The 26,141-nt window shown below is 35.4% G+C and overlaps 1 protein-coding gene across 1 annotated transcript in view; it reads left to right on the forward strand.

Moving 5' to 3' along the window:
* LOC129516126 (disintegrin and metalloproteinase domain-containing protein 5-like) overlaps nucleotides 1-14,619 on the forward strand; it is a 130,279-nt gene extending 115,660 nt beyond the window's left edge. The window contains exons 17-21 of the mRNA XM_055335463.1: nucleotides 806-889; nucleotides 1,606-1,717; nucleotides 4,869-5,028; nucleotides 6,737-6,787; nucleotides 14,535-14,619. Of these exons, the coding sequence (XP_055191438.1) occupies nucleotides 806-889; nucleotides 1,606-1,717; nucleotides 4,869-5,028; nucleotides 6,737-6,787; nucleotides 14,535-14,619 (492 nt within the window). The remainder of the gene's footprint in view (nucleotides 1-805; nucleotides 890-1,605; nucleotides 1,718-4,868; nucleotides 5,029-6,736; nucleotides 6,788-14,534) is intronic.
* The last annotated feature ends 11,522 nt before the right edge of the window (nucleotides 14,620-26,141 follow it).

Raw genomic sequence — 26,141 nt, forward strand, 5'->3', positions numbered from 1 at the left:
TAAATTCTAAAGGAGATTGGCTCAAATATCTTTTTTTTCCAGCGTCCTTCTCTTCTTTTTGCATACCTACTTGTTATTATGATCCAAAGACATAATTCACTCAAAAAATGAAATCCTTTCACCAAGTATTGAATTTACTGAAAAATTTTTTGATAATTAGGAAAGACCACAAAAATTGATGCCATAAATTAGAACAGTATAAATTCACACATGAGACACTCATTTTCTTTGAGGGCCTTTTAGCCACCTCATAACTGGGAATCTCCTGTTGTCATATTACCTAATATAATTATCTGTTATCCTTCCTGTTCTCTTTCTCATCAATTTTTTCACATGGAATAGTAAACTATCTTCCTGTGCTATTCATACCCATAATTTTAAGACCTCAACTGCCCACTTCAGAGTTCTCAACCTTAACTGCTCACAATAATCATGTGGACCCTGCCCCCAGAAATGTCTCAGGTGGAGCCTGGGTTATTTTTTTTTTAATGCTTTTTAGATAGTTCTTTAACTCAAAGAACTAATCAAATTATTTTTTCAGATAGTTCTCTTTTTAAGTTGACTTCTAGTGCTAAATGGTAAGGAAATAAAATTTCTAACTTCTCACATATAGTTACATCTTTACAGTCTGAAGGCACATAGCTTATTTCACATTTATTTCAATGTTTCAATTATTACATTATTTTGTTTTTTGTATTTTTATGCCAATTCTTGATAATGTGAATTCTGAAATTTTCTTCAATTTTTTTTATGTATTATCCATCCACAATCTGTGTGACTATTTTTCACTTCCTTTTGCTTTTAGTATTGTATCAACTTTTCCTGTGTAGAAATTCAATACCAGATAAATACTCAGCAGTGCAATTCTTCTTATTGCAATAGCCATGGAGTAAGTAATTTTCATTTTCATTTTAAACAAGATGCTTTGAACAATTCAGTGAAATAGTTCAGAGATTTTTAAAAATTATTTTAATAATTTTAAAATAATTTTCATACTGCTTAATGTCATTTAACAGTCAATAATTTATAACTTCAAACTTATTTTCTTAAGAAATTTTGCCAAACTATTTATTAGAGAAAATAAAGTAGAAATGTTTAAGATGATTCTGGATGTATAATAGTGTTTGGTAAACATATGGGGCGGATGTACTATGTGCACCATGTATTATAACATAACCAAAATGATCTTATTTTCACAGAGGGAAGGTAGAAACTGGTAAACAAAAGCCATTAGAATTTTTCTTCTAGTTCTTGCTTGTTAATCAGAGTTTGGACTGTTCTATGGAACTAGCAACTAAATGATAATTAGTGGAATGTTACTGGTAATTACCAATATTTGGGTCTGACAATGGTAAGAGTTTTAGAATTTTTTTTAAAAAATTGCTTTGGCAGCAGAAGCTGAATATACTTTCTAAAGTATGGACAACTTCAAGAGAAAATTTATGAAAATTTATTAAATTTGTCTGTTTAAGTTAAATTCTGTGGACTGGATGAACTCTCTGAAATAAATTCTCTATTGAATAAGTATAGAATATTCATTGGCCTGTAGTTTTTGGTCCATAAATAGAACAAATTTTTATTTGTTCTATTTTCTGATTACTCCAGGTTTGCAACAATTTACATCATTGCCACTGTGAACAGGGGTTTGCTCCTCCTACATGCCTGGAGAAGAAGGGAGAATTTGGAAGTATAGATGATGGGCACAAGGCTCCATCCGGTTAGTATTTTTCAAATTTCATTAATCCAAGACAATATGTGAGAGAAGAAATGAAAGTATAGGTTCCAAGTTAGGTTACAAAGAAACTGATACCAACAAATATGTTTTTGTTTCATTTGGAAGATTTTTAAATCTAAGACAGTAGAAGTTCATTCTGTACTTTTTATATCAACATTGACATGGTTTGCTAACAAAAAGTCTACCCAGTGTTAGGCAATTTAAAAGTAGAAATTCTGGTGCAAAAAATTCGACTAGTTAATTTAGATTGATTACTTTGGATGGTCTCACACATTTCAGGTTTAAAATAGTGTTTGTTAGTAGTCATTGTCATATTAATGCCATCAGATTTTTTTTCAGGCTATTTTTCATTCCTTTTTACTGCATTGTAAGGACTCCAGTCTAATATTTTGTACTATCCTCTGTAGAATATCTCCCCTGGGGTCCCCGAGTAGTATTTTGAGATTAAGCAGCCCTGTATAGGACTGGGAATACCTGGGAGATATTCCTTGGTTTTAGAAGATATTGGAACCCACCTAGAATAACCTTGAAGCAGAGGCCGTCCACCTTCACCACTTTTCTTTTGGGACAAATAAATAATGAAACTCTGGCAGATTTACCTGAAGCTTGGATACTAGGGTGACCAACTTTTACAGAGCTAGCACACAGTCATATTAAACTCTATCAGACCAAAAAAAAAAAAGGAATAATAGTTTAACATGTAACATATAATTATACATATATTATTATTTTCACATAAATATGTGTAAAATAGATATTTTTTTAAAATTACATATTCTGTATTTTTTATTTTTTGTTACATAAATGCTGTTATTTAAGCAAAACAATAGAGCTAGTTACCAGTGTCAATTGATAGCATTCTATAGTATAACCAATAAGTGAGCAAAAATGTAACAATATTTTATAATGACAATATTTTATAGTATGTCCTTTGAAATAGCAATTGATGTTTACCTCTTTTTAAAAAGTCTTTCCTCAGTATTTAAATTTTACAAGCTATCTTATTGTATATTATTAAGATTCATAAATGCAAGAATTTTCAAAATGAGAATATAAATATAGTAGGAATAATTAAAAGTTTGACTATTTTTTTTAAAGATTTTACTTATGTATTCATGAGAGACACAGGGAGAGAGGTAGAGACATAGGCAGAGGGAGAAGCAGGCTTCTGTGGGGAGTCTGATGCAGGACTTGATCCCAGGACCCCCAGACCTGAGGCAAAGGCTGTTGCTCAACCACTGAGCCAACCAGGTCCTAAGAAGGAAAACTTTTGGGCAGCTTCAGCTGATGGATTCAGGCTCTTTCAGGAGAAAAACCTTTTTTTTCTGTATCTGATGTTCACCTATAAAGTTTGGTAGGGGTAAGAACTATGTTTCAGGGAATTTGATTTAACAGTTAAACTCTTGAGTCATAAAGGCTAAGACAGTTGGGGGTAATCAAAGGGAGGAGGTGAAACACCATGAATAATTAAGTGCCTGAATAATTCCCTGAGACACCTTGGAATGAAATAGAAGAAACTTGAAGGCATATTACTAAGGACTAGTCTTAACCAAAAAGAAAAAAAAAAAAAAGGACTAGTCTTAACCAATGGAAAATGGAAACCCAGAGTGATTAAATGAAGAAAATATTCTTTCTCAGTTATTATTAGAAGTGCCTGTTAGAACTAGACAGAGGGTAAAGAGGTATGACCATTTTTTCTGGTTCCTAGAAATCCTACTTATGTTCTGAGACCACTTGGGCATATATTACATTCCTTTTCAAATAACCCATGTAGTATCCTTGATTATCCACAAGACTATGCAAGTAGCCAAGACTCAATCTGCAGTATTTAGCCAGAGTGGATGCTCTCTTCATTTGATTTACTGGCTTTATCATTACAAATATTATGTAATCCTCATCCCAGAGATATTGAGAACCCCATTCACAAGCAGAAAGTTAGACTGGAAAGAAAGGTTTGCTCCTAGCTTGAACTGACTTGAAAAATGATATGGGAACTGGGGGAGAAGCACTGGGGCAGTCCTAAGAAGAGGATATTGAGCTGTGATCATGCCTGACTATAACTGGGTGGTGGTGGTGGTGGGGGTTTCTTTACTTGTCAGCTTCCCCATTGTTTCAACTGGGAGAGAAATGATAGAGCAGTATTTTATACCAATTAAAAAAAAATGCTTGCCAATTGTGGAGAAAGCAGAGCTTGATGCATTATAAACCCAGATAGGTGGCTGGTATGTACAGAGGTGGAAGTAGAGGAGGCACATAGATCAGATGCTCAGGAATGAATACAGAGGTCAGCTGAGAATGAATAAGAACTGATGGGGAGGGACACCTGGGTGGCTCAGTCAGTTAAGCATTAGACCTGATTTTGGCTCAGGTTGTGATCTCAGGGTCATGAGATTGAGCCCTGTGTTGGCTCCCTGCTCAATGGAGAATCTGCTGGAGAGTCTGTCTCTCTCCCTTTGCACCCCTGCTCACAGGCATGCATGTGTGCTTTCTCTCATTAAAATAAATAAGTAAATATTTTTTTAAAATAAGCTAATGAGAAAAATGTGATATTAACATTAGTTGGTCAGAAATGTGTCAAAGCCAGGCTGAGCCATGCATTCTACAAAATAATTATAGAGCCATTTTAATAATTTATTGCTATATATTTGATTAAAGAACTTAGTTAAATAATTATTTAGTGACTACTAATTTTTAATTTTTAGAAAGATATTTAAGTAACGTAAAAGAAATTAAATGCCACACTTCCCAGGTTTAATTCTCATTTGTGGGTACAATCTACAATCTCAATACTCTCTATGATATACATGTTTGAATTTTGGATAAGCTATATCAGATAGAAACTGAAGAAATATTTGCAAGTATTAAGCATGTGCTTCATAAAAGATTATCTTCAATCAAATAAATCACTGTATGATGTAATGTTGAAAACTCATAGACATCAGTAGAATACCAGTAACAGTCTATTTTACATGGTAATTTAATATTTAATATTTTATTACATTCATAATTCATAATATATGTGAGTGAAATATTTAGTGTTTGGGAATAATGTTGGTAATGATATTCTCTCCATATTTTTGTTTGGTTAATAAAATCTCTTAACATAATTTGAAATGGTTATTTTCCATTATAGGTAAAAGCAACTTGAGGGAAGGAAATACCACTCCTTCAAAACACCAATTTCAACTCATTTTCTACATTTCTCTACCTGTGCTCATCATCACTGCTGTTGTCTTAATAAAGCATAAAAAAATAAGAGAGCTGTGCTACAGAGGGGAAACTGAAAGTGAGAGGTATATGTATGTTTACTCTTACTAAATTTAATGAGTCAAGGAAAAAGTACTCATGTTTCATCAGGAATAATCTAAGACTGTAGATAGAATAATGTGAGGAGAGGTGGAGGGATACATTTCAAAGCAGTTTGATACCCTCCCTTTTTTTTCCTAGTTTTACTCATTACTAACACCATTCATTTTACCACTAGTATCACTTGAAGAGGAGATATGGCTGACAAGAGTATAGCAGAAGTTTATTCAGCCTCTTAGTCTGCCAACCCTATCTAAATAGTTTCATTGTCCAAAGGCTTCTGAGAATGTGTAACACCGAACTTCAAGGGAACTTTCAAAAGATAAATTTTTTAGCTACAGATTCTCAGAACAGTGGTAAACAACTTTTTCAGAAGAGCTCTCTCAGCCGAAGATAGTATTTATGAACCTACTTCCAAAATATTTATTTTCTTAAATATTGATGCTGCTAATTTATAAAGTCATTTATAAATGACATGTGCAGTTCAAAACACACATTAGGAGATAGGAGGAAGCATCATGAAATGGAAAAAAATGTATTTAGCTTGAGAAACCCTAGTTTTACTTCCTAAATCTTACATGCAGAAACTACGATACCTTGAGCAAGTTTAATCTCTATGTTCTTAAGCTTTCTCTCTATATACAACTCTACAAAATGGGAGATAAAAATAGCTTTCCAATATATCATGAACTTTTGATTATACTAAATTGGTAAGTGCAATCACTACATTATGTGTAACCAGTTAAATAAATATTTAGACATGATTATTAAGCCCTTATTCATAATTTACTATATTTTTCCACAGAGGTATTTTCCTCTAGTTTTAACTTCCAGGAATTGGTAGGAAGAAAAGATACAAACACGTGTTATGAAAGAAAGAAAAAATAGAAAAATGTAGAAAAATTAACAAATATTTGACTGCTACTTTAAGTTTTTGGCTTAACTTGACCTGAGAAGTTAAGGATATCATAGAATCAGAGGATGTGTCTGTACAAATGTGGGCCTATAAATAATTGAATAAATGTAAAATGAAGATAAGAGGAGTTAATCAACAAAGCAAGGTAGATGATGGCATTTCCAATATGAAACATCCATCTATGGATGAATGGATAAAGAAGATGTGGTATATATACACAATGGAATATTACTCAACCATAAAAAGAATGAAATCTTGCCATTTGCAATAACATAAATGGGCCTACAGGGTATAATACTAAGTGAAATAAATCAATCAGAGAAAGAAAAATACCATATGATTTCACTCATATGTGGAATTTAAGAAACAAAACAAAGGAACAAACAGAACTTTTTAAAAGAAACAAAAAACCAGAATCTTAAATAGAGAGAACAAACTGGTTACCAGAGAGGGTGTGGGGGCTTAGGTGAAAGAGATGAAGGGGATAATTGGTATAAAATACTGCATACTTTCCTTGATGAGCACTGAGTAATGTATAGAATTTTTGAATCATTAAATTTCCCCCATGAAATTAATATAACACTCACTGTATGTTAGTCTACTTCAAGGAAAAAAAAGAACAGTATCTATTTTATTGAAATGTATCTATTTTTGTTGAAAGGAGACATTTTATTTAATGAATCACTCTATTTCTTTGAAAAATATTCTTCATTCAAATAGTCACTTGGTTCAATATTTTTAAATTTCCACACTTAAAATAAATTTTGTCAATTTAATAGGTCTGTGTCAGAAGAAAGCAGTAGTAACAGCAAGTTATCACCCAGTGTAAGGTGAGTGTAGAACAATGTGATTAGCCATTGTGCATTGGAATTGTTTTTTTTTTCTTTTGGTGCATTGCATGTTTTGATCATTGCTTAGGAGAACTTCAAAATTGTTAATTTGAAACCAAAACATTTGTTCATAATATTCTTTATGGTTTTCACTATTATTAGTATTTATAATAATAAACAATAAAACTTGTTTTCTTGATATCTCAACCTCTCCTCCCCAATCTACACTAAAGGAGTGATTTTTGTGTATACACACACAAGCATCAATAAGCACATAATTTGTGAGATTTTTGTTTTGAGCATTGGAAAGGGGCACTTATATCTTAATGACATTTTACTGCCAAATACAAAGAGGGCTAATTTTATAAGGGATATCATTCATGCTTATAGTTACAGTTATCTCAGAAAAAATTACTATTAATAAGATAAAGCCTTAGAATTTTCATTCATTTTACTGTCTTAATTCATCTGAGAAAGTAAATTTAGAAATCAGATTATGCAGTAATCAAATAGAACATTTTATAAAATTATATATTCTCCCTTCACTGTCAGTATATAAAAATTTCTTTTACCACATGATGGATAGAATATAAAAGGAGAGAATATTTTATAGAGCACCTCAGATTATTTTTCAAGTTCTGTCTTCATCCTTGCAGTACAAGGTTGCATGCTGTGATATTTGTGTAACAAATGTTGGAATACATGTCTGAATTAGGGACATTATTAATTTTAAAAGAAGCACTATAGGGCAGCCCCGGTGGTGCAGTGGTTTAGCGCCACCTGCAGCCCGGGGTGTGATCCTGGATACCCAGGATCGAGTCCCACGTCGGGCTCTCTGCATGGAGCCTGCTTCTCCCTCTGCCTGTGTCTCTGCCTCTCTCTCTCTCTCTCTCTGTCTCTATGAATAGATAAATAAAATCTTTTTTTAAAAAAAAGACCAGAACCATGTGATCTTCTCGATAGATGCAGAGACAGCATTTGGCAAAATACAACATAATTTTCTGATTAAAACTCTTCAAAGTGTAGGAATAGAGGGAGTATACCTCAATATCACGAAAGCCATATTTGAAAAGCCCACAGAGGGGATCCCTGGGTGGCTCAGCGGTTTGGCGCCTGCCTTTGGGCCAGGGCGTGGTCCTGGGGTCTCGATCGAGTCCTGCGTCGAGCTCCTGGCATGGAGCCTGCTTCTCCCAATGCCTGTGTCTCTGCCTCTCTCTCTCTCTCTCCATCCCTCTCTCTCTGTCTATCATGAATATATAAATAAAAAAAATCTTTGAAAAGCCCACAGCAAATGTCATTCTCAATGGGGAAAAATAGAGTTTTCCTCTAAGTTCAGGAATATAACAGGGATGCCAACTCTTACTGCTGTTGTTTAACATAGTACTAGAAGTCCTAGCTTCAGCAATAAGAGAACAAAAAGGAATAAAAGGCATTCAAATTGGCAAAGAAGTCAAGCTCTCTCTCTTTGCAGATGACATGATACTATACACAGAAAACCCAAAAGACTCCACCCCAAAATTGCTAGAACTCATACAGAAATTCAGCAATGTGTCAGGATACAAAATCAATGCAGAATTCAGTTGCATTTCTATACACTAATAATGACACTGTAGAAAGAGAAATTAAGGAATCAATCCCATTTGCAATTGCACCCAAAACCATAAGATACCTAGTAATAAACCTAACTAAAGTGGTAAAGGATTGTTCTCTAAAAACTACAGAACACTTATGAAAGAAATCAAGGAAGAAACAAAGATATGGAAAAACATTTCATGCTCATGGATTGGAAGAATAAATATTCTGAAAATGTCTAGGTTACCCAGAGCAATTTACACATTCAATGCAATCCCTATTAAAATACCATGGACTTTCTTCACAGAGTGGAAACAAATAATCCTAAGGTTTGTGTTGAACCAGAAAAGTTCCTGAAAATAGCCTGAGGAATGTTGAAATAGAAAACCAAAGCTGGGGGCATCACAATGCCTGACTTCAAGCTGTATTACAAAACTCTGATCATCAAGACAGTGCGGTACTGGCACAAAAACAGACACATAGGTCAATGGAACAGAATAGAGAATCCAGAAATTAACCCTCAACTCTACGGTCAATTCAATTCTACAAAGCAAAAAACAATATCCACTGGAAAAAAAGACAGTCCTTCAACAAATGGTGCTGGGAAAATTGGACAGCCACATGCGGAAGAATGAAACTGTACCATTCTCTTATACCATACACAAAGATAAACTCAAAGTGGTTGAAGTATCTAAATTATGTGAGACAAGAATCCATCAAAATCCTAGAGGAGAACACAGGCAACAACCTATTAATAACTTGGCCACAGCAATTTCTTGCAACACTCATCTATGAAGGCAAGGGAAACAAGAGCAAAAATGAACTATTGGGACTTCATCAAGATAAAAAGCTTCTTTGCACAACGAAGGAAACAATCAACAAAACTAAAATTCAACCTACAGGGCAGCCCTGATGGCTCAGCAGTTTAGTGCATGATCCTGGAGACCTGGGATGGAGTCCTACGTTGGGCTCCCTGCATGGAGCCTGCTTCTCCCTCTGCCTGTCATTCTCTCTCTCTCTCTCTCTCTCTCTCTCTCTTTCTCTCTCTCTCTCTCTCTCTCACTCTGTATCTCATGAATAAATAAAGTCTTTAAAAAAATAAAATACAACCTACAGAATGGGAGAAGATATTCACAAATGACAGATAAAAGGCTAGAGTTCAAGATTTGTAAATAATGTATCAAACTCAACACCCAAGAAACAATCCAGTCATGAAATGGGCAGAAGACATGAACAGACATTTCTCCAAAGAAGACCTACACATGCCCATTGGCACATGAAAAAATGCTCCACATCACTTGCCATCAGGGAAATGCAAACCAAAACCACAATGAGATGCCACCTCACACTAGTGAGAATGGCGAAAATTAGCAAGACAGGAAACAACAAATGTTGGCAGGAATGTGGAGAAAGGAAACCCTCTTGCACTGTTGGTGGGAATGCAAGCTGGTGCAGCCACTCTAGAAAACAGTATGGAGGTTCCTCAGGAAGTTAAAAATAGAGTTACCCTTCGACCCAGCAATTGCACTATGGATATTTACCCCAAAGATTCAGATGTAGTGATATGCCAAGACACCTGTACCCCAATGTTCATAGCCATAATGTCCACAATAGGCAAACTTTGGAAGGGTCCATGGTGTCCTTATATGAATGAAGAAGATTTTATATATCTATAAAATGGATGGAAGTGGAGGGTATTATTGTGAGTGAAATAAGTCAATTGGAGAAAATTATCATATGGTTTCACTCATATGTGGCATATAAGAAATAGTGAAAGAGACCATAAGGGAAAGGGAGGAAACTGTGTGGGGAAAAATTAAAGAGGAAGACAAAAAGAGACTCCTAACTCTGGGACACAAATGAAGGGTTGCCGAAGGGGAAGTTCAGTGGAGGAATGGGGTAACTGGGTGATGGACATTGAGGAGAGCACATGATGAAATGAGCACTTGGTGTTATATGTTGGGACATTGAATTTAAATTAAATAAGAAATAAAAAATATTTCTTTTTTAAAAATATTTCTTAATTTGAAAAAAAAATTATCAGAATAAATATCATCATTGTATTTCTTACTTTTTAATCATTCAATCAATCAAAAAGTGAGTTAATGTATTTGAGAGTCCTTTTCTCCAAAACAAAACAAAACAAAACAAAACAAAACAAAAAACCAAACCAAAACCAAACAAAACCCCCTAATAATGTGACTTAAAAGTGGGCTAAAGACTTCAATAGACACTTCTAAAATGCCATACTATAATGGCTAATAGGTATGTGAAACAACGCGAAACATCACTAATCATCAGGAAAATGCAAATCAAAACCACAGTGAGGCATCACCTGTTAAATGGCTGTTATAAAAAAAAATAAGTCAACAGTGTTGGCAAAGTTATAGAGAAATTGGAATCATTGTACTTTGTTGGTGAGAATGCAAATTATTGCATCCACTATGCAAAACTGTTTATGATTTCTCAAAAAAATTAAAAATAGGACATTACTGATCCAGTAATCCTATTTCTGGATATTTAGCCTGAAGAATTGAAATCAGGATATCAAAGTGATAACATTCTCATATTCATTGCAGCACTATTTAACAATAGTCAAGATGTGGATACAAACTAAATATCCATCAATGGATATAGAAAATGTGGTATATACATAAAGTCGAATGTCATTCAGCCATGAGAAAAGAAGGAAATCCTGTATATGTGACAACATAGGTGAATCTTAGTTTACAACATAGGTGAGCTAAGTGAAATAAAGTAGTCACAGAAGGACAAATAACTTCATGATTTTACTTACGTGAGGTATCCAAAGTAGTGAAATTCATAAAAACATAGAGTAGAATGGTGGTTGCCTCAGTCTGGGAGGAGGACAAAATAGGTGTTGCTAATCAAGGAGAATAAAATCTCAGTTATGCACAATTAATAAGGTCTAGAGATCTGCTGTACAATATTGTCCCTATTATTAACAATAATTAAAAGTTTGTTAAGAGATCTCCTTTAAGGGTTTACTGCAATACAATAATTTTTTTTTAATTTAAGATGTTTTGCTTCCCAAAAGACTTATGAAAGGGAAAGGGAAGCTACAATGTAGAAGATTTTTGTAACATATTTTCAATGAGGACTTTCATTCAGAATATATAAAAATCCTTACAGATCAGTAACATAAGGTGGGATAACCTAATAGGCAAATAGCTTCTTGCCTAATAGATAACAGTCTTCACAAAAGATAACAAAAGCCTTAGAACATGAAAAATTCAAATGTCATTATCCGAAAAAGACAAAAGAGATATGAGAGTCTCCTAAACCCTACAAAAGTGGCTAAAATTAAAAGAACTGGCAACATTAAGGGTTCTTGAGAATATTAAGGAATTAGGTCTCTGACACATTTCAGGTAGGAGTATATATTGGTACAACATACTTTTTAATCACTGTTGAACCATCTAGCGTCTATTATGTTTCAATTAAATTTTTTTATCAAAACTTTTTTAAAAGATTTATTTATTTATTTGGAGGGAGTAGGGGCAGAGAGAGAGGGAGAGAGAATCTCAAGCAGGCTCCTCACTGAGCATGGAGCTTACTCAGGGCTGGATCACACCACTCTGAGAACATAAACTGAACCAAAACCAAGAGTTGGCCACTCAACCAACTGAGCCACCCAGGTGCCCTGGATTCAATTAAATTTGTAAATCTTATTTTCATTTTTAAAACTGTATTTATTGTACTTAAATTTTGCATCTATTTTAAATTATTAACTTGATTTTATTTTCCTGAATTTTGACAAAGATAATTCCCCATGAAGTCTAATTCCCCATGAGTCAATTAGCAAAAATATTTTTTTTCCTTTTCCAATTAATTTGAAGCTGATTGTCTTTACTTCTCCCTTTGCTATACTTTTAACTTTAAATCTTGCTTGCTTCTCTTTCAACTCAGTCATCTATGTGTATTTAAGTTTCTGTATATTTAACATAAACTCAGTCAAAATATTTTTGGATACATGGGCATGGAGAATTAAGAAAAATATTCTGAAACTCGTATAGAAAGAAAATAGTGGTATCCACATAAACTTTAGTACTAACAATGAATAAGATATAGAGCTTTTATTTTCAAATAACATCTTTCTGATTTTTAATGTACTATCAAATATTAATTAAAATAGCTCAGATACTTTGGTAGATAGATAAATTAAGGAAAAGTTTCTCATAATCACAATAACCAAAGAAAATTTCCATTAACAATGTAGATGCATATCTTCTTAAATATTTTTCTAAGCAAAACATAGATATATTTATACTTTTGTTTAGAGACTATTATGCACAACTATGCATGTCATACAATATAGGCCTATGTCATATTTTGTGACATAGAGTATTCAGTTTATTTATTTATTTATAAATTATTTATTTATTTTTAAAGATTTTATCTATTTATTCATGAGAGATACAGAGAGAGAGAGAGAGAGAGAGAGAGAGAGACAGAGACACAGGCAGAGGGAGAAGCAGGCTTCATGCAGGGAGCCTGATGTGGGACTCGATTCTGGGACTCCAGGATCACACCTTGGTCCAAAGGCAGGCGCTAAACTGCTGAGCCACTCAGGGATTTATTTATTTATTTATTTTTAGTATTCAATTTAAAAATGAAAAATAATTTATTTTAAAAATCCATTATTATGAATATTTAGACTACTTCCAGTTTTTCATTGTTGTAAACACCCCATAATAAGCATTATTATATAAATACACATTTTAGAGCAATTGTCGAATTATAGTCTCAGGATATATACTAGAAGAGAAATTGATCAAAGCATAAATATAATATGTACACTATCATTGTTTTTTATCCTTATTGCCAGATTATCTAGTTGTGGTGATAATCACCAATCTATTATACCAAGTTGTAACTTTTATAAGTAATTTATTATTAGGCAATTAGATATGTGAATGGTTTACTTTCTGAGCTATAGTATACCTTAAATTTTAATTTTACTATCCTAATTCATTTTCTTTGGTATTTTCACCATGTCATTTACTAATGAGCTCTTTCTATAATGAGTATGACAGGTAGAAAACATACAATATAGTTATATGAGATTACAGGCATTTTTGAGACTTCCATTTTATGAGAGATGCTTAGTATATTTTTACTCTTTCCCATCTCTCATTTCTCTGATTCTTGTTATGTAAATTGGGATTTTGGGACTAGCCTACTGTTAATAAATTCCTTTTTTTAAACATTCTTTATCTTGTTCCAAAATTTTTGTCATTTTCAGTTTTGTACTGAAGTTTGCAACATTTTTTAAAACTGGTTTCATTTTTCATAATTATGAAGGGTGATTTTAGATTTTAATTACATTAAGATCCTTTTCCATCCAGAGACCTTGGAATGCCCAAATCTAGCCTTGAGTGTCCTTTTGAAGTCATTCAATAAACTCTATATGTATGTCAGTGTGTGTATCATTCTGCATCCTATTACAGTTGTAACAAGAAATAAACATTCATTTAAAAAATATATATGCAAAAGAATCAAATAATCATCGTTAATCTTAGCACCTAGGATGGTCATTGTTACAACATTTTAATATATAGATTTACACACATGAATGGATGTGTGCATATATATAGTATTTTTATATTTTATTAACTGTGATTGTACTTAGAATTCTCACATTTTTTTCTTTTATTCTAAATTAAAATTAGTTCATATACTTAGAATGGAAATTGCAAGGCACTTTGTTTTATTGACCTAAATAGTTTCCAAACATAGACAAATGAACAAGTTAGGGAATTTGAGGAGGTAACTTCTATTATAAAACTAAGAGTATTTGCAGTTGAGGTAACAGATAATTGTTTTTATTGGAATTAGTTTTTATTTTTCTGATCCTTTCCCTTCAGTTAACTGTGCCCTTTAAATTACTTATATTAGAGCTCAAAAAAAAAAAAAGGCAACACTGGCACTTTGTGTTGTTTTATTTTGTTTTCTCTTACAGCAACAGTCTCTAATGACCTTGGCCTAGAAGAAGGACATTACCAAATAAATCATCAGAAACTGACCTAAACCAAGAAGGGAAAAATAATTTCACCCTCACCTCTGTTTTCACTGCTGGGGGTTTAAAGTATGAAATAAAACATCTGCACTTGAATCTCTTAAATTATGTCTGATGTTTTCTCTGTATTTTTAGTCTCAACCTCTTCCCTATATACTCCCAACTTGAATCCAGAAGAGGCTTTGAATCGGTGAAGCAGCCCAAAACCCTCGTCTCATGACATCAAAAGAGCCTGCCAGTTCAGTTTCATGACCCGAGGATAGCATGTCCTGTTTTTCCTTATGCTCCTTAGGTTGACCTGAATCTTCTTCTTTCAGTCCAATCTCCTTCTTTCTCTTCAGAGCTCCTAACTTTCATCTAGCCTGTGATTTGCCCCAGTGGCACTTACTCAATCTTCCTCTTGTTACTGCTTCTCCTCTTTGAAAGATTTGTATCCACTTTAGCCAGTCAAGACATCTGTTTACCAAAAAAGAGTAGATTTATCATGGAGCTGAGGAAGCAAAAGCATCAGGATCACTTACTTGAATAGGGCTCTTTTCAAAGTCAGGACCTTAAATTTTGTATTCTTTTTCTCAGGGTTCATCAAATTTTATATAGTTTGGGCCCTACAGAACCTGGATCTTCCTCTTTACTGGCACCCTTGGCAGTGGTGTGCTGGGCCAGTTTCTACCAGCTGGCAAGAAATTTTGCACTCATAAAAAAAGACAAGTTTACTGAAGGTGTGGAGAAATTGGAACTATTACACACTGTTGATGGGAATGCAAAATGAAGATGTTATAGAAAAAAGTATGGAGGTTCCTCAAAAAATTAGAACTTGAACTACCATATGATCCAGCAAAGATGGAGTAGAAATGTTTTGTAGGAAAATCATTTTGCTTTTGGATTTGAAAAGGAGATGATGCTGCAGTTAGGAGAATGCTGCTGAAATAAAATGTTCTGCTTCCTGGAGAAAACTTCTCTATTACTCATAATTCCATACAAATTGTGTGAAAAAACTGAAAATTTGGAAATCACATAGTTATGTAATACTTTAAGGATATTTTTCCTGTTTAGGAAATGCAAGGCTTAGTAATTCTGTACCAGCCAAAATATGCGATCTTGTGCAGATATACAGTCATGTGAACTCTTCCTTCAGTACTAGATGTAAGTTCTCAGAAATCCAAATGCAGCACCATTTCCTCATTGCTTAATGCAGACAAGCTTTGGTATATGACATTTTTCTGGAATTATTCTGGAAAAATAATCACTTACCTCTACAGTGTTAATTTCTTTTATTTATTTATTTATTTATGATAGTCACACACACAGAGAGAGAGAGAGGCAGAGACACAGGCAGAGGGAGAAGCAGGCTCCATGCACCGGGAGCCCGACATGGGATTCGATCCCGGGTCTCCAGGATGGCGCCCTGGGCCAAAGGCAGGCACCAAACCGCTGCGCCACCCAGGGATCCCTACAGTGTTAATTTCTATGAATTCATTTCAGTTCTCTTTTAATTTTTTGTTAGGTTTTTTATATTTGATTATTCCTCGTTTAAAATTTGGTCCTTTCATTTCGGAAACATTTCCATTCTCTTCTGATTCCTAGTAGTGTGTCTATTTCTGATGATTCTTTCTCAGTGTACTTTGTTACCATCCATTTAATTGCCCTTAAATATTGGTGTTATTTATCCTTGACTTTTGTGTCTTTTCCTTGTATACAAGTAGCTCATAATTATGTGCATATTCTACCCAGGGAGATTTTGCAAAATACTTATTCTGAGGTATCTATCTTTGAAATATGTAATCAGTAGGATATTTCTCTGATAATGCTGGTTATTCTCCTGATATAAAATACTCTTCATTGCTGCTAACTCAAATACACACACACACACACACACACACACAGAATCAGTGTTTTATCTGAGTTCATATGCCTACCTAAATGCCCACTAGCCTTATGGTGAACTAGACACAGATTACCAAAATAATTCTTGTAGGTGGTTGTACCTCTCCCTAAGTGTGTTATGTGAGGTTGCTTTTTTGAACTCCTGGGTAAAAGAAGAATCCAACTTAAACAGGTAGAGCTCAGGACATGCAGAGTACGCACATGTGGATCACCAAAGGAAAATATACAGAGCTTGTCTGCCTCTCCAGAATTACAGTTAGGATCCAGGGAAAGATACCAAGGAGAATGAACTCACCTATGAAATTTGAGATTATTCATAATAACATTTTCCCCTTTGACTCATTGCTTTAGCTGATTCTTGGATTCTGATGGATTATGTCATCTTGTGCAGGTATGGTACTTTTTCTGGGTAGCAGAGTCTGTCCTCTATTTGATGACTAGCCTTCCAGGCTTCTTCAGTCTTGCAGCTCTATATTTTCATGTTGCTAACAAAACTGAAGAAAATGTGGAAAACCCGTATCTGTCCACTAACTAACTGGCAGTGATACAAATAATTTATTCCCATGATGCATTGGCTCAATCTAGTCACATAATTCTAACTTCAAAGGAGGCTGCACAAACTGTGGAAGGAGCCTCGGTGTCCATCGAAAGACGAATGGATAAAGAAGATGTGGTTTATGTATATAATGGAATATTACTCAGCCATTAGAAACGACAAATACCCACCATTTGCTTCAACATGGATGGAACTGGAGGGTATTATGCTGAGTGAAGTAAGTCAATCGGAGAAAGACAGTGTATGTTCTCATTCATTTGGGGAATATGAATAATAGTGAAAGGGAATAGAAGGGAAGGGAGAAGAAATGTGTGGGAAATATCAGAAAGGGAGACAGAACATAAAGACTCCTAACTCTGGGAAATGAACTAGGGGTGGTGGAGGGGGAGGAGGGCAGGGGATGGGGGTGAATGGGTGACGGGCACTGAGGGGGACACTTGACGGGATGAGCACTGGGTGTTATTCCGTATGTTGGTAAATTGAACACCAATAAAAATTAATTTATTAAAAAAAAACAAAGGAGGCTGGCATACATCAGGAGAACTCGTGGAATATTTGGTGAGAATTACTGTCCCTACCACATATGAAATGGAAAAAAACGAAGGTTGTGACATCTGTAACTCGATACAAGGCTGCCATAGTTCCCATGATGTAAGACAAGACCTTCTAAAGCACCCTCTGAGAGGGCTGTGGTGATTTGGCTATGGCTTCCCTCTGCTCCATTCCCTCACAAGTCCCTATAGAATCAGTTTGCTAGTTTCTGAGTTGGATGCTAAACAAATTTCTGAGGTATATTGACATTGGAAAAGTGCCACTGCTACATCAATGGCTATATATGCCTATATCCATTTCTAAAAGTTGGACACCCTGGCTACACATAAGTGTATTCATAAACTGAGTGCCATGAGTGACAGCCACAAGGATGTTCTTTGCAGTCTTCCTACTACAAGGATCATGAGTGGTGAAGGGTCTGAGCTGCTACACAGTTTTGTTAAGGCCACACTGTCCATGATCCCAACCAATGGTGGAATCTTAATAGAGATACTAAGGCAGGCAATCCTGGAAGACTCTGTACTCCTCTGACAGCTGCCTCTGGCTTGAGGACTTCCCCACAGTCCTGCTGAGCCTTCCTTACATTGAATGGATCCTCCTTAAACTGTGTGAATCCTAGGCTACTACTATTCATTTTTCTGTCCCTATCTCCTTCCCTTGGGGTCAGACTTGCTTCACTGTCTGCCAACTTTCTCAGGCTTTTTATCATTCTCCCCATTTTTCACAGTGGTTTTCATTCTAATAAAATCCATGCACATTTATGCCTGTCTTGGCATCTCCAGATTAAAACAATACTGGAAGTGTTACAAGTAAATTGGTAGTAAGATGTGGACTTGGTTTGATTTCTAATTCTTTTTTTTTAATTATTTATTTATGATAGTCATACAGAGAGAGAGAGAGGCAGAGACATAGGCAGAGGGAGAAGCAAAGCATGCTCCATGCACCGGGAGCCGGACGTGGGATTCGATCCCGGGGCTTCAGGATCGCGCCCTGGGCCAAAGGCAGGCGCCAAACCGCTGCGCCCCCCAGGGATCCCCTGATTTCTAATTCTTTAACAAGCAAGGATGACAGGATCCTGGTTGGAAAAAGGGCGCAGATTGTCCCTACCACCAGGTGGCAGTAAAACTCTAAAAATTTCATGGCGACAAGGAAAACTAGCCGGCTAGAGGAGAATGTGGTGGTGGAAATAAAGCAGACGTTTAAATCAGTGGAGTTAGCTGTTTAGTGCTAAATTTTGTTGATGCCTTGTAGGAGGATAAGAGATTGAAAGGTATTGACAATCAGTTACTTCCTATGCCTGCAAGCCATAGAGTCTCAGTGGGGCTTACAAGGAGGCCTTTATCAGCCGTTGTTGCATGCGGGATATGGGTGAATGGCTGGCAGATGTGTTTGTCACACTTGCAAGTTCCAGAGACATCTGAATACTCAGCCAGAGGAGATCTGTTAGGCTAAGGTCATAGCATTATGGGAAAAACCTGAAATCTTGAAAACAGGGAAGAGGACTTCTTGATGTATGCCATTCTCTTCCCACCTCCTCTGCTCATTGGTTGGAAGCCACTATGCTTGAAGGTGTTGTAGACATTTCTTCCCCACAAGACAATAGGTGCCTCCACGCCTATCCCATAGGAGTTTCCCATCTCTTCTTTTGACTCCTAGGCCAATAATTAGGATTAAATCTGTCATAACACAGATGGTGATCTACTGGTCAGGGGGTAATGCTTAGCTGCCAGAATCCAAGAGGCCATAATTACCACTGTGATTAGTATGGGTGAGGAGCCGCCAAGGGGACTTGACTCACAGGTAGTTTTGCAGACAGTAAATAGAGGATTGTGGCTTTCTGGATGCAAACTAGACTGGCAGCCACTAGGGAGTTGATTACATCAATAATGAAGAGAAAGCAAGAATAGCAGGAGACCAAGGATTATCTCCCAATAAAAAAAAATCACAATCCTTGAGTCTCAGCTCCCAGACCTGAACCAGTTTTTATTTAGTTTTTTTTTAATATTTTATTTTTTTTTATTCATGAGAGACACAGAGAGGCAGAGACATAGGCAGAGGGAGAAGCAGGCTCCCTACAGGGGATTAATTAATCCCAGGACCCCGGGATCACAACCTCAGCCAAAGGCAGAAGCTCAACCACTGAGCCACCCAAGTGCCCAGATCTGAAACTCTTTGAATGATAATATGGCTTGTTGGAAAGACCCTCTAACTCCATGGAAAGTATAAACTATCTTGACTCCTCCTGTCTTAAGGGAAGTTAAGCCAATTACTCAAGTGTCTGTACACTGGCAAAGGGGGATTGACAATATATTTTGAGGGTAATTAGATGCAAAATCTGGGTTGATATTGATACCGAAAGGATCATCAGCACCACTGTTGGATTTGGGGACTAAGAGAACCAGATAATAAATTGGTTCTTGGCTAAAGTTTGGCTCATAGTTGCCTCCTGGGTCTATAGATCCCTCCAATGGTCATTCCCTCAGTTCTCAAATACATAACTGAAATTGATATACTTGGCAGTTGAGGTAATTCCATATTGGATCCCTCACCTGTTGAGTAAAAGCTATTATCCTAGTAGGAAAGAACAAAAGTAAACTTCTGACTGACGTCATCCCTTCTGGTCAAGATGGTAAATCAAAAACAACATATCTTGTATGGTGACAGTTAATAGCTACACTTGTGGTGAGCATAGCGTGACACGTAGAATTGTTAAATCACTGTGTTGTACACCCAAAACAGAATATTCCGTGTCAACTATACTCAAAAGCAAAAAACAGACATATATTGGAGAAAGGAGGTAGCAGAAATTAGTACCATTGTTACTGCAGGGACAGTAGTCTCCATCATATTTTTGTTTAATTTGTCAGTCTGGTCCCTGCAAAAACGAGATGGAACTTGATAAATGATTAGACTGATGCTGCCATATCTAACAATACAATTCACCTTTGAACAGCTCAGAACATCTCTAACAGATGCTGAATCCCCCTCCACAGGTAAAAAATCCATGTGTAACTTTTTGGACTCCCCTCAAAATTAACTACAAATGGCTTAGTACTGACCAGAAGCCTTACTGATAACATGAACACTTGACTAAATACATATTTCATGTTAAATGTATTATATACTGTATTCTTACAATAAAGTAAGCTAGAGAAAAAATGTTAAGAAAATCATAAGGAAGAGAAGATACATTTATACTACCGTACATATATTTATTGAAAAAAATGCACATCAGTGGACCTGAGAAGTTTAAACTTGTGTTGTTCAATGGTGAACTGTATACCTAATTTCAATCAATGTGTTAGATGTGTCTATTGAAGTGATTAATAAAATCTTCAGCACATGGTGTGTGGCCACTGATTTGGGGAATATATTATTTTCCATTCATATCAGTAATATTTTACATCCATGTTCATATTCCCTGTGCAGAAGGAATAAGCAAAAGAAAAGCACAATACACTCCAGAGGAATCTCTTCTTTCCTCAATGTGCCTCTGGGATCCTCTAATGGCTAAGTTTAGCATCATCCTCACTTGTAATGGATAAAATGTTCAGAGTTCAATCCATTATTGCAGAACAAGTATTGAATAGTGAATTCAAATCTGAGAGGCAATAAATAACCTGGACTTCTGGCCTTCTGGTTATGGGCCTGAAAAGTACTGAAGCATTAGAGACAAGGAGGTCTGTGGTAGAGGCATGTGGGTATTCCCACATATAAGAGTAGGTACAAAGTATTAGTATTTTTTGTATCACATATTAATTAAAAACAAATTTCCCCAGGAGTGTCATGATAGGCATATAAATGGCATAGCTATGGTAGCTATGTATAGGCCTAATATCTATATTTCCACTTACTGAAGCAAATATAGTTACTGCTGCCTCTGAATGTCAAACTTGTTAGAGGCAGAGACCCATATTAAGCTTCAATTTAGCTTTTTTTTTTTTTTGAGGAAAGCAACTTGGTGGCAAGTTCACAACTTTTTCCATCCTGGAAGGGCCAGAGTTTTGTTCTATTAATTTTGTTCAATTATTGGCTAACCTTTCCTACCTGCAGAGCCTTAACTGGCACTATGGTATATGGGATTATTGATATAACCAGTAATATAATGGAATCCATAGGCATAGACTCCCACATTCATAGCGCCATAGCAAGGTACCCAATTCACACATGGGAATGAGATCCACTGATTGTTTCTCATAATGTGCCACTTAGCCTTACAGAACTCTTCAACAGCTTTCTAAAGTTAAAACTGAAGCACCAGATTGAAGGAGGTATTCTAAAATAATGGGATGATTTCTGTGGTGATTAATATATGTCAACATGACTGGGCTATAAGATACCCAGATACGCAGTAAAACATTGTTTCTAAGTATCTGAATAGAATAAAAAGGTAAAGGAAGGGTGAATTCGCTCTTTCCTTGAGCTGAGATACCCATCTTTTCCTGCCTTTCAGCATCAGTGTTCCTGGTTCTTACGGACTCAGATAAATTAATTCATCAGCATCTGATTCTCAGGTTTTCAGACTCATCAAACATTGATTATACCACCAGCTTTCGTGGTTCTCCAGCTTGCAGATGGCTGATTATGGAACTTCTTTGCCCCCATAACCACATGGGACAATTCTAAAATAAATCTCACATGTATCTTTATATATGTATATAGATACTTCATTGGTTTGGTTTCTATGGAGAAACTTGACTAATACAATATTGTTAGGATGCAATATATTTATTAATCCAGAATTCCTAATGCGTCACAAGTAGGAAGGACTATAGAATGGGAATATAGGGGTGGTAGTAGGAGTGGCCCCACCTACCTTTTCTCCCAGTCACCTATTAGGGAACTTTCTGGCCTCTGCCCCACATTCTGTGATCTTTGGATAGAAGGTCATGGTTCCTAAAGGAGGCAGGCTCTTTCCAGAACAAACAGCAAGTTCCTAACTTTCTAACTAAAATACAAAAAGGGCACTTTGAAGTTTTTGTATCCAGTGACAAAAAAGCAAAAAAAATAAGAGTCATTGTACTGGCAGGGATAATAGACTCTGATTAGCCAGAGGAATTGGGAGTGTTTTTTCCCAAGGGAGACAGGGGGTGGGTAGTGGAATATGAGTGGAACCCATGTGGTACACACCTGAGTGTGTCCCACTGTAACTGTGAATGGATATGCCTAACAATGCTAGAATAAGAAAATTTTGATTATTGAGGGTTCTGGCACTTCAGGATAAAGTTTTCATTACACTCCCAGGAAGCCATGGAGACCTTCCAGGTGGTAGCTGAATTGGAGGGAGATTTAGAATAAACAGTAGGTACCAAGAGTTAGGACTTCAACATTTTTTTTTTTTTGTGGTAAAAAATACACTACTTAAAATCTGACCTCTTAACAAATTCTTAGTAGACAGTATTATTAACTATAGAAGCACAATGCTATACATAGATCTCCAGAGCATTTTTATTTTGCATGACTGATATTCTATATCCACTGAACAGCAACTCCTCATTTTGCCCTGCTCCCCGTTCCTGGCAACCATCACCACCATTCTACTTGATGATTCTGAGTTTGACTACTGTAGATACCTGATAATACTAACTGGAATCATGTAGTTTTTGTCCTTCTGTGACTTGCTTATTTCAATTAGCATAATGTGGTCAAGGTTGATCCATGTTGTAGCATGTGACAGGATTTCTTTCTATTTTATGGCTAAATAATACTCCATTATATGTATATACTACATTTTTTAAGTTCATTAATCTGTTGATAGACATCTAGGTTGTCCATTGCTTTGTTCTTTGAATGTCGCAGCAATGAAAATGAAATGCAAATATCTATTTGAGATCCTGATTCCGATTATTTTGAATAATTACCTAGAAAGAGAGTGGCTAGGCTATATGGTTATTCATTTTTAATTTGGGGATCCCTGGGTGGCTCAGTGGTTTAGTGCCTGTCTTCAGCCCAGGAGCCTGGAGGCCCAGGATCGAGTCCCACATCTGCTCCCTGCATGGAGTTTGCTTCTCTCTCTACCTGTGTCTCTGCCCCCTACCCCCGTCTCTCTAATGAATAAGTAAATAAAATCTTAATTTTTTTTTTAATTTGAGGAAATTCTACACTGTTTTCCATAGCAGCTGACCACTTTACATTCCCACCAAAAGTGTAATGGGGTTCTAATTTCTCCACATTCTCACTACCACTAATTACTTTCCAGTTTTTTTTTTTAATGGCCATCCAAGCACGTGTGAAGTAACATTGTGGTTTTGATTTACATTTCCCTTATGATTGAACATCACTATTTTGCTATTGAATTATAGGAGATTCTTATAAATTTTAGATATTAATCATTTATCAGATATATGGTTCACAAATATTTTGTCTCACTTTGTAGGTTGCCTTTTCTTCGTTTTTTCTGTGCTTGTTAGTTTAATGTAGTCTCACTTGTTTATTTTTGCTTTTGTTTGTAACTTTTCTTTGTGACTGTGTTTTTGGTGTCACAGCCATCACTGCTGTTACAAAGTTTTTCCCCATGTTAGAGGCTACAATTTCAGATTTTTCAATTCAGTATTTAATCCACTTTGTATTGATTATTGTGTGTGGTGTGTGAAAAGGACCCACTTTTATTGCTTTGCTTGTGCATACCCAGTTTCCCAAACACTATTTGTTGAAGCCACTACCTTTACAACAATGACTAGTCTTGACTCCTTTTCCAAAGATTAGTTGCCATATATGTGAGATGACTTCTGGGCTCTCTATTCTGCATTGTTGGTTTATGTGTCTGTCTTTATTCCATTAACATATTGTTCAGTTACTGTAGCTTTTTAAAGTTTTCAAATCAGGAAGTATGAGGCCTACTGCTTTGTTCCTATTCCTCAAGATTATTTTGGCTCCTAAAGGTCAGTTTTGGTTCCATATGAACTTTAGGATTGTATTTTCTATTTTTGTAAAAAAAAAAGTACCATTAGAATTTTGATAGGAATTGTATTGAATCTGTAGATCACTTTGGGTAGTATGAATATTTTAACAATATTAAATCTTCAAATCCATAAGCATGAAATGTCTTTCCATTTATTTTTACCTTAATTCCTTTCAGCAATGTTTTCTAGTTTAAGTGTATAAGCCTGTCACCTTATTGGTTAAACTTATTCCTAAGTATTTCATTCTTTTTGATGCTATTGTAAATGAGATTTTTTTCTTAATATCTTTTTTGATTGTTGATTGTATGTAAAAACACAACTGATTTTTGCATGTTGATTTTCTTTCCTCCAACTTTGCTGTATTTGCTTATTAGTTCTGACAGGTTTTTTTTTTTTTTTTAACCTTTGGGGTTTTCTATACATAAGACCATATTATCTGTAAACAGAAACAATTCTACTGCTTCCTTTCTGATTTTTTATGCTATTTCTTTTTCTTGCCTAATTTCTCTGGCTTGGAGTTCCAGTACAAGGATGAATATAATTGCAAGAATGGGCATCCAGGAACAAGATAATGTGCCTGATCTCACAGGAAAAACTTTCAGCTTTTCACTAAGTATGATGTTAGGTGTGGGTTCATCATATATGACTTTTATTATGTAGAGGTATGTTCTCTCTATACCCACTTTGTTGAGTTTTTATAAAAAATGGATGCTGAATTTTGTCAAATGATTTTTCTGCATCTATTGAAATGGTCATATGATTTTTATTATTCATTTTGTTAATGTGGTATATAACACTGATTTGTGGATGTTGAACATCCTTATATCCCTTGAATAAATTCCACTTGATTATAGTGATCCTTTTATTTTTTAAAAGATTTTATTTATTTATTTGACAGAGAGAGTGCAAGCAGATGGAGTGGCAGGCAGAGGGAGAGGGAGAAACATGTTCCTCATTGAGCCCTGATGTGGGGGCTTGATCCCAGGACCCCAGGATCATGACCTGAGCCCAAGGCAGATGATTAATATACTGAGCCACCTAGGCACACTGTGTATGATCCTTTTAGTGTATTGTTGAATTTAGTTTGATAATGTTTTGTTGAGGATTTTTGCATCTATATCAGGGATATTGATCTATATTTTTATTTTCTTGTAGTGTTCTCATCTGATTTAGTTATCAGGATATTGTGGGCCTCATAAAAATGCATTTGGAAGTATTTCCTCCTCTTCTATTTATTGGTAGAGTTGAGAAATAAAGGTTTTAATTGTTCTTTGAATGATTAGTATAATTTAACAGAAAAGCCATCTGGTCCTGGGCCATTTTGGGGAGGATTTTAGTTTACTGATTCAATCTCCTTGGTAGTATTTGGTGCGTTCAGATTTTTTGTTTCTTCATGATTCAGTCTTGGAAGGTTGTAGCTTGTAGGAATTTATCCATTTCTTCTAGGTTGTTCAATTTGTTGGCATATAATTGTTTATGGTATTCTCTTATGATCCTTCGAATTTCTGTGGCACCAGTTATAATCTCTCTTCATTCACTTCTGATTTTATTTATTTGAGTCATCTCTGTTGTTCTTGGTAAGTCTTGCTAAAGTTTTGTCTGATTTTAAAGTCCTTTCAAATAATCAGCTCTTGAATTTATTGATCTTTTCTATTGGCTTTTTAGTCTCTATATCATTTTTTTCTACTCTGATCTTTATTATTTCCTTCTTTCTACTAGCTTTGGGCTTAATTTGTCCTCCTTTAGTTTCTTTATGTGCTAAGTTAGATTGTTTATTTGATATCTTTCTTGTTTCTTGAGGCAGGCATTTATTGCTATGAAATTCCCTCTGACAATTGCTTTTACTGA

The sequence above is a fragment of the Nyctereutes procyonoides genome, unplaced genomic scaffold (assembly GCF_905146905.1).
Source record: "Nyctereutes procyonoides isolate TBG_1078 unplaced genomic scaffold, NYPRO_anot_genome, whole genome shotgun sequence".
Taxonomy (NCBI): Eukaryota; Metazoa; Chordata; class Mammalia; order Carnivora; family Canidae; genus Nyctereutes; species Nyctereutes procyonoides.